General features: G+C 38.4%; 1 protein-coding gene across 1 annotated transcript; it reads left to right on the top strand.

Moving 5' to 3' along the window:
* The first annotated feature begins 10,034 nt into the window (after positions 1-10,034).
* On the top strand, positions 10,035-11,331 carry ARL14 (ADP ribosylation factor like GTPase 14). The gene has a single exon (XM_032172272.2). It carries the CDS (start codon positions 10,221-10,223, stop codon positions 10,797-10,799), a length of 579 nt encoding a protein of 192 aa, XP_032028163.1. The 5' UTR covers positions 10,035-10,220; the 3' UTR covers positions 10,800-11,331.
* The last annotated feature ends 440 nt before the right edge of the window (positions 11,332-11,771 follow it).

Consider the following 11,771-nt stretch of genomic DNA (forward strand, 5'->3'; position numbering starts at 1 on the left):
TAGGGGAAATTATGTATTCTTTTAGTAGGCTATGTCAGATATCAGGTTTTTATGAACCTGTAATGACAGGATACATCATTTATCCTAGGAGACTACTTGCAAGTAGGTGGGGTTAAAATTATCAGTAAACATCTGGGGAAATGCAAGGAGCTAATACTTTAAGCTGGGGAGAAGCTTAGGGAGGTCATCAAATTGGCTGATGTTAGCCAGGTAGCTCCTGCACATGATCTAAGGAATGAAGGAATTCCTCCAAACAGAGATGGGAACTCTGTAGTTGAAACAGAGTAGGTATCAAGACTCTTCAGGGTCCTTTCTGCCCAAACTCCTAGGGAAGAAGCACATCAATGAGGAATATTCTGCAGGAAAAGAAAGCTGCAGTCTCTGTGAAGGGCTCCCGTAATCTGGATTCTTTGAAAACGTTCCAATCTTCCTGGAGGATAATGTGTCACCCTTTGCCCCCAATCAGCGTGACTCACCAAATGGTCCAAATTTTTCTGGAGGATAAGGTGTCAGCCCTTGCCCCCAATCAGCATGACTCACCAGGCCCAGAATCAGCACCAATAAAACCTCCCTAGAAAGGCTCTCTTGACCTGAGACTGAGTCAGATTCTTCCACCGGACTTTCTTAGTAACCTACTACCCTCCCAGTACCTACTACCCTCCTAGTACCTGGCACAGGGCTTGGCTCATGGCAATTAATAAATATTTGCCTAGCTGATGGCTAAAGATATTTTCTGAGTGGATAAATTTGATTTCTGTCAACCCATGGAATTAAAAGGTAGAATTTTTCAATGCTGGATTCAAGAGAAAGTTGCATGATATGGTCCTGTTAACTTTAGACCTTTCTTGCTTCTAGGTATTTATACTTCATATTGAGATTTCTGTGATATTTTCATGCAAAGTTATATGTGTATTTTTGCCTTAGCAAGTATTCAGTTAAAGGTTAGTGTACAAAAAATTGATGAAGAAACCAGAGTGAGCAATATTGAGAAGCTCATAGTCAACAACTAAGAAGTTTTCAATAGTTAACAGGGATTTATCCTGAAGGTTAGATTTTGAGGATTAGAGATGCTAATTTTGGAAAGGCTATGGCTAATGTGAATTCAGGGTACCTATTTTAGGAAGGTGCTGGAGTGGAAGAAGCCTAGTTACTAGAACTAGGTTTAACAATAGGGACTGGGACTTAGTAAAAAAGGCAACAGTCTAGTTGTTAAAATTAGGCTACCATGTTGTGATTGGATTCATGGTTAGGATGACTCTGGGCTGGATCTTAGAAAGGAGGATTGGAGCTGCTTAAGTATTTGTTGTTTTAGGTGAGGATTGAGACTACATTTAGCTTCTAAAAGAGGATCAGGTGACCTCAACTATGGGGAGGAGGGATTATAGGCTTGGGAACCATGCTGTGTCTGATACTAGCAATTGAAAATGGCAAATAGGGTTACTATGCTCCGTCCTACACTCATAGCAGATGTTGTCAATTGAGCATAGTAGTCTTTTCTACGGAGCCAAGAAACAACTGTAGACTCCCTGTAGACTTTCAAAACAGTTACTAATAAATCTGATTTGGCCTGCAAATATAAACCTACTGCCATTCCTCTGACCAATAATAAAATCACAATAGCTGCCATTTACCGAGTGGCTAACATATGCTGTATACTTGGCTGTGTTATGTCTCATTTATTCCTTATAATAACCCTGAGATAGACAATATTATTTCCCAATTTATAGATTAAGAAGTTGAGGGGTTTTTTTGTTTGTTTGTTTGTTTTGTTTTTTTTTTTGGTTTTTTTTGAGATGGAGTCTCGCTCTGTCACGCTGGCTGGAGTGCAGGGGTGCAATCTCGGCTCACTGCAACCTCCGCCTCCTGGGTTTCACGCCATTCTCCTGCCTCAGCCTCCTGAGTAGCTGGGACTACAGGCACCCGCCACCACCCCCGGCTAATTTTTTTGTATTTTTAGTAGAGACGGGGTTTCACCGTGCTAGCCAGGATGGTCTCGATCTCTTGACCTCGTGATCCACCAACCTTGGCCTCCCAAAGTGCTGGGATTATGGAGTCTCACACTGTTGCCTGGGCTGGAGTGCAATGGTACGATATCTGCTCGCAGCAACGTCCGCCTCCCGAGTTCACGTGATTCTCCTGCCTCTGCCTCCCGAGTAGCTGGGATACAGATACACACCACCACGCCCGGCTAATTTTTTGTATTTTTGGTAGAGATGGGGTTTCACTGTGTTGGCCAGGCTGGTCTCAAACTCCTGACCTCGTGATCCACCCGCCTCAGCGTCCCAAAGTGCTAGGATTACAGGCGTGAGCCACCGTGCCCTGCCGAGAAGTTGAGATATTAAATAACTTGCCCAGGTTCATACAGAGAGAAAATAGTACAATTGTGATCAGAAGCCAGGACTTCCAGAGTCTTGCTTGACCAATTCAACTTAGAAAGTTTAATGCTTCAAACCTATACCAAGCTAAATTTGAGACTCTGATTTACTTTTGGAATATTTAATTCGTACCCTGAAATGTCTCATGCTAGAGTTAATTTTAGCTATGCATTTGAAATAATTGTGTGCCCAGGTTGCACTATTGGAGGTAAGAGGGGTAACCAATGGAGAATAAAAGTGCAAGAGCAGAATATTTGATGAAAATAATTTTATCTCATCTGACCCTTCGTTGGTATATCTGGAAAGCCAACTCTGAGATCCTGCAGCAATGGGACAGAGCCTGGGAGTCTGGAAGGGCTTCTTCGTCTCTTGGGTGGCCTGACTTAGTGTGTTGCTGTCACTTTAAATGTCATAACATTTCTTTTTCTCTCTCACCCTACCATTCCATTTATCTCTGCTTATTCAACATTTCCCTTTGAAATTCCTTATCAAAAACACTTGTAATCCCAGCACTTTGGGAGGCAGAGGTGGAAGAATCACTTGAATTTAGGAGTTTGAGACCATCCTGGGCAACATGGCAAAACTGTCTCTACCAAGAAAACAAACAAACAAAAAACCCCAGGTGTGGTGGTGCGGCTGTAGTCCCAGCTAGTTGGGAGGCTGAGGTAGGAGGATCGCTTGAGCCCAGGAAGTGGAGGCTGCAGTGAGCCATGATCACACCATGGCATTCCAGCTTGGATGACAGAGAGAGACCCCATCTGAAAAACAAAACCAAACCCAAAGCAACAACCTGTCTTCCGGGTATATTAGTACCTGGTTAATTATTTACACAAGTATTTAACTTGGTCATGTATTTTTTTCATGTCCTTTATGGAAGTGAGAACTGAATCATAGTAATCTATTTTTGTGGTCATTATTTTTACTTTCATGCTTATCATACAGGAAGGAATTTTTTTAAAGATAAGAAAACAAAGAGTAAGGGAATAATTTTGCTGTTTATGTGAGTTCTAGCTTTCACTAAGATAGAATTAGTTTTACTTATATACTCCTAACACATTTAATTGGAATACATTAAAAATGGCAGGAGATTAACTTTTCTATTATGATCAAATTGACAACCATCATATTTCTAGAAGAAACGTTGAAACTCTGAAGGCTCTTGGTTTATATTTTGATGTTCCTTGACCATGTTGCAAATTTGTACAGAATTATTTTACTTTTAACGTCAATCAATGCAAACAGGAGAAAGTTGATACGAGTTCCATCTACAACCTTGTGGTTTGGAGCTGGGGACAGAGATAATAGAGGCTGGTGGGAAGGAACCCTTGATTGCCCTCAAGAAAAGATTTACTGTTGGTTCAGGTTATAGAAAATCAAAAAGTGAAAACACAAACAAAAACAAAACCCAATTTGTGAAGTGAGAATCATGTTTATCTAGGCTCTAATATGTAATAATAGGTTAATCCTTTAAAATATAATACTAATTATTCCTGAGCACTAGCATTTTACTGACCTGACCTAATCAGACAGAAAATAGGAAAGGGGAAAGAAATAAATTGAAAGGAGTTGTGGCAAAAGGAGAAAAGCAAGGGGACAGAAGGAGAGTAGGATGGTGAAGAGAGAGAAGTGAAACGACCTTAACCCTAACAACCCTCACTTTTGCTGTCTATTCCCTTTGGAGTCAGCAGGAAATCATGACAACTGTATCAAGTGCATGTTATTATCCCATTATATCTTTTTAACACTTTGGTTTCTTAGTTTATCCTTTAGAAAGGCTAGAAAGGAGAACGTCAGTGAGTGACAGTGGACATATTTGAAAAGTAGCTATGCAGCCCTTGGGCTCTTTCATCCTGAAATTAGCTCAAGCTTCCTCTCGTGAAGCCAGGCAAGTCTCAGTGGCCTGTTCTAAGATGACCATACAGCCTAATTTTCTTAGGCCTGTTTACACCTGTTTGCTGGTGTACTCATTATTAGTACCCCTTTCACTTTCAAAACTGTCCCAGTTTGGACAGATAGAAGATGTGAGCGCCCCATAATGAGCCACGCTGGCTTGACACTGACTTGCAGCCTCCTCTTAAGTCTTGTTACCTTATCTGTAACAACATTCATATTGTTAGTGAGTGTTGGTTTCTTTCATTAGATTGTTAGTTCCTTGAAAATGAAGACTGTTTTGATTATATACAGACAATTGCCAGTGTCTTGAATTATATACAGACATATTACATGCTCAATAGAAATGTAGTGAATGAGTGAAGCTGTAAAAATTTCATATGTATGTGAACAAAGAGAAAGAAAAGTGAGACTCATCATCACATTAAGTTTTAAATGTTTTAGATTATTTAAACATTTTAAATGCTTTTATAATAAAATATTTCTTTTCTAAAATTGGAAGACTGTATAGAGCATTTTAAAAATATTTTTAAATGTTTCAACTTTTAGTTACTTCTTAAATGGTGAACCATCAGTTATTCTGAAAACAAGATAGACAGTGCCTTCCATTTAGTGTATACTCAATAAATGTTGAAAGAATAATCAAAGACTTATCATGAGTTTGGAGATGAGGAGCTGTAAAAAATAGGACCTATGAGAACCATTTGAATCATTATTTCACGGAAGTGAAAAAGGAACCAATTAGGTCAATGGTGGTCAGGTTGCACAGCTGAGTTCATTTGGGCCCCGTTGCTGCTGACTAGGTAGACACCCAGGATACTGACAGCTTCGCAGGTAGCTGGGGCCAGAGATATCTGAGTCATCTGTCCCTAAATAAATCCTCCATCTTCACCAACGCAAAGGGGTGCAACTATTACTCCCAAGTTCCAGATATAGCCCTCAGGCTGCCCCTCTGGTGTGTTGTCTCTCTGTTCATCTTTATCTTATTGGAGGTGGGCTGGATAAAAATGCTGAAGTGTTAGAGAAGGGGTCCAGCACATGGTGACTTGTTCTCCCAATGGAATACTTTTATGGGAATTATCAAATTGTTCCTCATCTGGAAAAGGTTAAGAATCACAGGTATTTAAAAATGTTAGCTAAGACACAAAAACTGTGAGAGGAGAGGGAGAAAACTTGTATCAACCAGGGGCCAGGCTCTGTGATAACGTTTTTTTTCATATTTATTTTATATAATTATGACAACTATTTAATATTTAGTGAGTGCCAGAGGCCAGATTTGAACTCACATCCAATGATCTACCAACGTGAAAGTAAAAAAAAACCTTTGGTGATGTGGGTGAAAGTGTTGGTTCAGTTTGATGGAAATGGCTCTGGGAAAATCTTTGTAGATTAGGATATATCATTCTTTGCAGCTTCAAAGAATCTCAACTAGGATCAAGAGTGACTATTGTTCAGGAACAGAGCATATTTCTCATTACTGGGTATAGAAATACATGAGGTCTTGAATTTTTACTTGCAAATAAATAAAAAAAGGAAAGTTAAAAATTAATCCTGGCCTTAGTGGAGGTTACATGAGTGTTTTCAATTTTTGGCAACACTTTGAGCTGTATATCGATGATTTTTGCATTTTTCTATATATGTGTTATACTTCAATTCTCCAAACACTTATTTTTAAAAAGACCAAAAAAGTTATTGTAGGGAAAGTAGGGGATGTTCCAAGTCTCTGTAAGCTAAGCAATTTATACAACCACATCCTGATTCTTTCTTCTTATCTGTGAAAAATAAAGATAATGGAATAAGTTGCACCTTCTTCCAAGAGATAAGCGTCTGTATTTTTGCTTGGTCAGTACATGGTTGAGCTCAGGACATTTTGCCTCACACCTCCATGGTAAGAAATTAAAGAAAATGTTTCTTTCATTCCCATATTTTAAAACAAATTTCCTGTGACACCACAGAGCCTGCCAGTGACTCTCTCACAAGTCTACCTTTATTTGCGTAATCTTAGAATGATTTACAGAAAACAAATACCTTGCCTTCCCTCAAGTTTGGCTGGGACACATGAATCCATAAATGTTTTCGGACAGTAAGAAAGGATATTGAAACATTTGTAGATTCTTTCATGACAATTAGCATTGACAAAGAAATTATCTTATTTCTTTTCACAGAAGAGAATCGTATTCTTATGTGGATATAATATTCATGCAGAATTTAAGCCCTCATTTGTTTGGCCATCCCGAAAACAATGTATAATTGGTCAGATGGGAAAGAGTGAAGGCATATATGTATGATCATGCTCATTACAGCAAAAATATATTAAAGGATGTCCCCAATTCCAACAGTAGACCTCATAAAGCACTCAAATCATTGAGTTTATTATAAAATAAATGTTTAACTTCTTTTAAAAATTTTAATTTGTTGAAAATATGGAGGTGAGAAAGAGCTTAAGTAGTAGTGCAGTCAGAGTCCCTAAATTCACCTTTGGAAGTACAGACTTACCCCTAAGTAAGCTGAATTATTTTCTGTATTACTCTGGACTGCAGTCTAATTTTATTAGCTTATTTCAATTATATTCTTTTTTCAACATGTTATTTTGAAAAATTTCAAATCTAGAGGAAAGTTAAAAAATAGTAAAATGAACACTCAATACCTCTGACCTACAGCCACCAACTATTGCCATATTTACACACACTTCCTCCCTCCCATATACATATCTTTGTGTGCATGTGTTTGCTGAGCCAGTTGAAATTAACTTGCTGATATCACCGCTAAGTACTTTAGCCTGTATCTCCTTGAAACAAAATCATCTTCCTACATAACAATAGAATCATTGCCTTCAAGAAATTTATCATTGATAAATAATACCATCTAATATACAGTTCATCATCAAGTGTCCCCAATTTGAATTTTCATAATTGTTATAATAATTTCCTTAATCATTATTATTGACACAGGATCCAATAAAAGTTTACACAATACATTTAGGAGTCATATATCTTTTATTTAGAACATTCTTCCCCTGATCCTTTTTTTCCTTTCTGTCTTTCATGACATGGACCTATCTTGAAGAGTCCAAGTCTGTTGTCTTGCAGCATGGCCTATAATCTAGATTTATCTTATGGTTTTCTCATGATAGTTCAACATGTTTATGGAAGAAACCCCTACTTATCCATATACAGTTGGTTTTCCATATGCATCCCCATATTTTCCCATTTCTAAGACTTTGCTCTCATAGACTGTTTCTTTCATGAATGCCCTCACGTGTCTCTATAAGGCCTGGTTCAACACTTAACCTTCTCCAGGAAAATTTCTCTGATGCCTTTCATTCTGAAAGAGTCTGTGACTATCTAGAATACATTAGCCTTTCTTTTCTTGCAGCATGTATGATTTTTTGACTTTGTATGTATTTTTATTTAGTCACATGTCTTTTACCTTCTCCCCAGTGAAAGCCAACTAAAGGCAGGCCTAGTTTATCTTTGTGACCTCCCTGCCATCTAGCACAGACTAGGCAATCAATATGTTTATTTCCTGAATGGTTAGATGAATAAATCAATGAACAAATGAAAATGGTATCTTTGGCCTCTGAGATATAGTGAGTTGGTTGAGGACTTAATTCTTTAAAAAGGGTTACAGAATTTCTACATACGTGTGCTTTCTGCATCTAAAATAGTCTACTTATTTTGTGTAAAAACTCTAAATAAATTTTTAGTTTTAATAAAAAAACATGTATGTCACATGGTATAGCTCTTTTAAAAATCATGTTGGTAAGCGTTGAGGGAAGTCTTTCAATCTAGCAAGTTCATTCTTTAGCTTTGGGAAGTGGTCCCATATTATTTCTTGATAATTTCCTCTTGTGCATATTTTTTTTTCTCTCTGGAATAAGTCCTATAAATCAGACTTCTGAGTTAAGACTTCTGAGTTCATCCTCTATGTTTCTTATCTTTTCTTCCATATTTTCTATCTTCAACTTTCTGAAAGACTCCTTCAACATTGTCTTCCAGCCTACAGGTATTACTGATCTTTAAAATTTTTTGAAATTTGTGTTTTTAATTTTTAGGAGTTTTGTTTTTATTCTCTGAGTGGTCTGTTTAATACCATCCATTTCTTGTCTTATGGATGTAGTATCTTCTCAAGTCTGTATAAAAATAGTAACTAGAGTTTAATGAAAATGTTCTTCTGTTCCCTTCATTAGCTCTGTTTAAGCTTTCTTAAAATTTCTTATTTTTATCTTGGTCTCTCTCTTATTCATACTGAAGGCATGCTATGCATTAAGTGTAGAAACTTCTGTGCACTGCAAAGCTGATTGGGAATTCTATGTATGTCAGCAAGTTTGCCAATTGCCAGGTTGGCTATAGGTTAATTACATGTTGACTTAGGCATTATGGTCAGAAACTCCCAACTGTCAAAACATGGAGATCTTTTTTTCTGAGACCATTCAATTTCTTTAATAAAAAACTCTTCAGTATTTTGCCTGGGAATAAACATCTAGTTGCTGAAGACACCCAGCAGAGGGGTGTGTGTGTGTGTGTGTGTGAGTGTGTTCTGTTTATTTTGGCCTCTTGTTACCTTCTGCTGTTTTTAGTCCTTTATTTCACCCCTTCTGTCTGCCATACCTGTCACCTCTTGTCTATCTCCTGTGCATCAGCACTCCAAGCCTTGGCTTTATCCTGCTATATCAGTTACCACTCATTTTTCCATCTAGTTCCCATTTTCCAGAATTTTGTTAAAATTTCTGACCCTCTGATGAATTGTCTTGCTGTTTTGTTATGGATTTATATGGTATTTTTTGGTTTTTTTTGAGATGGAGTCTCACTGTCACCAGGCTGGAGTGCAGTGGTGCGATCTTGGCTCACTGCAACCTCCAACTCCCTGGTTCAAGCGATTCTCCTGTCTCAGCCTCCCGAGTAGCTGGGATTACAGGCACGGGCCACCACGCCCAGCTAATTTTTTTTGTATTTTTAGTAGAGACGGGGTTTCACCATGTTGACCAGGCTGGTCTTGATCTCCTGGCCTTATGATCCACCCACCTCGGCCTCCCAAAGTGTTGGGATTACAGGTGTGAGCCACCATGCCTGGCCTATATGTTCTTTTAATGCCTTTACCATTATTCTGTGGAGTCTTGGGAAGGAGAGGAAATAAAAGCCTGTATTTATTTGCCATCTTTAATTGGACTGCTTAATGTAAAAGTGTTTGTGTTATAAATTCCCCCTCATATATTTGGTTTTGTGACTGCAGTAGTGTAAATTCTCTGCCTAGAAGTTTAAAGAAAGTGATTCTGTATGTGATTAGGGAGTAAGGTTCAGATAACCTTGGGTGGTTTAAAGTTTCCTACTGAGTAATCTGGACAAAGAGGATTTAAGATACTGCAGACAGAGTGTGAGAATAACTCTCTCTTCACGACTTAAGAAGCCTGGTTCCTTATTTACAATTGGGATAACATAAATGGTTGAATACCTAGAGAAGTTCTACAAAAAGTCACACAAAAAGTTTAGTTAAATTTAAGTTAAAAGTTAGTTAAAATGAAAAGTTACGTTTTTATTCTGCTACTAAACCATGCTCCTCTGCATGTCTGAACCTTCAGGTTCCTCTAGATTTCTAGCACCTGAAAGAAAACAAAACTGCAGCATCACCCAGGTAGGCCTCTCCTAATCTTACTCATTCACAGAGAATTTCCCCTTTGAGTCACCATGGCATTGGCTGGTTACTCATACCACAAATCCCTCAGGATTGGCTGGGACTGCAAATAAAATACTGTTTGCCCATAATCAAGTTGATAAGCTACAACATAAACACATCTAGGTTCTTGTTCTTAGAATACAGCATGTAGCATTTGCTTTCTTCTTTCTTCCTAACATTTTCCTGCAAGATCCAGAAAGGACACATTGTCTCTGGCCATTCGAAGAAAGGAAGAAAGAAAGAAAAAAAGGTATTTAAAGAGAGAGAGAGAAAAAGGCTGAAATGGGTTCGCTGGGTTCTAAAAATCCCCAAACCAAACAAGCCCAAATTCTTCTTTTGGGACTTGACTCAGCTGGGAAGTCTACTCTCCTTTATAAATTAAAGCTTGCTAAGGATATTACTACCATCCCTACAATAGGTTTCAATGTGGAGATGATCGAGTTGGAAAGGAACCTTTCGCTTACAGTCTGGGATGTTGGAGGACAGGAGAAAATGAGAACTGTTTGGGGCTGTTACTGTGAGAACACCGATGGGCTGGTGTATGTTGTGGACAGTACAGACAAACAGCGACTGGAAGAGTCTCGGAGACAGTTTGAGCACATTTTGAAGAATGAACACATTAAAAATGTGCCTGTTGTTCTATTAGCCAACAAACAGGACATGCCTGGAGCTCTGACTGCTGAGGACATCACCAGAATGTTCAAAGTGAAGAAGCTTTGCAGTGACCGGAACTGGTATGTGCAACCCTGCTGTGCCCTCACAGGGGATGGGCTGGCCCAGGGGTTCAAGAAATTAACTGGATTTGTGAAGAGCCACATGAAATCAAGAGGAGACACTTTGGCATTCTTCAAGCAGAACTGAGGCTGTGAAAAATCCAAGTCTCTACAGAGACACTGATGAAGTTGAAAGGGTAATTGTTTTTCCATGCCAAATGAGGAAACCAAATTAATGAGTTGACAAACTTTTCCTGAGATGTTATTTCATCTACATTTAGTTAAACAACTTAGAATGATATCTAGAAAATATTTATTTTCAGCCAGGAACTTTAGCAAATTGTGGCAATGATCACTGGGAATGAAAATGTGTAATGTTCTACAAATCTTTTTATCACACTGGATGACTTTGAATATAGTAGTCACATTTGGGACCAAATAAATTATTGCATTATTAATTTTATATGACTACTAGAACAAAGTTTTAGTAAGCTGTCTGCTAATAGAGTTAGAATTCTTCCAGATTGTTTCCAGCTGTAACAGGTATTGAATTTCCACCACGCTCCTATGTAATAGCTGGGTGGTGTAAAAAATGACCTTCAAATTATGGAGTGGAAAAAGTGTAACGTTAATATCTTGTAAATTCATACTCCCTATTACATAAAGCTTTCTTATTCCCTGATTAAAGCTTTTCTTCTGGATTCCTGCCAGCTTTTTGAAATCTATTGCTGGGAACTTCCTCCAATGAATCTTAAACAATGAACTTCAGGCTGCTAATTGCTCAGAGGCTGTGTTCTGCCATAGGGAGCAGAAGTGTATAAACTTAAAGGTCTGGTGATCGGGGTAGCACCTTGGAGTTTAGGGCAAGATCTGGGCTCGGGGCTTAGCTCTAGGCTATAGCCCCAAGTCTTGCTTCCTTGGAATTCAGTTTGACAGCATTGCTTGGAAACATATGTGCAGCTCATTGTACTGATCAAACAGGAACCAGACCTAGACTTTGCTCTCAGAGACCTACAATTCACAGCAGGAAACAACATAAAGCTAGTAGCTAGAGTAGGGCAATAAGTGCTAAGTGCGATTGCAGGAGATACTCTTTTTAACCAGGGAAACAAGAAATGCT

The sequence above is a fragment of the Hylobates moloch genome, unplaced genomic scaffold (assembly GCF_009828535.3).
Source record: "Hylobates moloch isolate HMO894 unplaced genomic scaffold, HMol_V3 SCAFFOLD_13, whole genome shotgun sequence".
Classification (NCBI taxonomy): Eukaryota; Metazoa; Chordata; class Mammalia; order Primates; family Hylobatidae; genus Hylobates; species Hylobates moloch.

Coding starts and splice junctions, on each gene's coding strand:
- ARL14 (XM_032172272.2), top strand. CDS start 10,221: ATGGGTTCGCTGGGTTCTAAAAATCCCCAAACCAAACAAGCCCAAATT.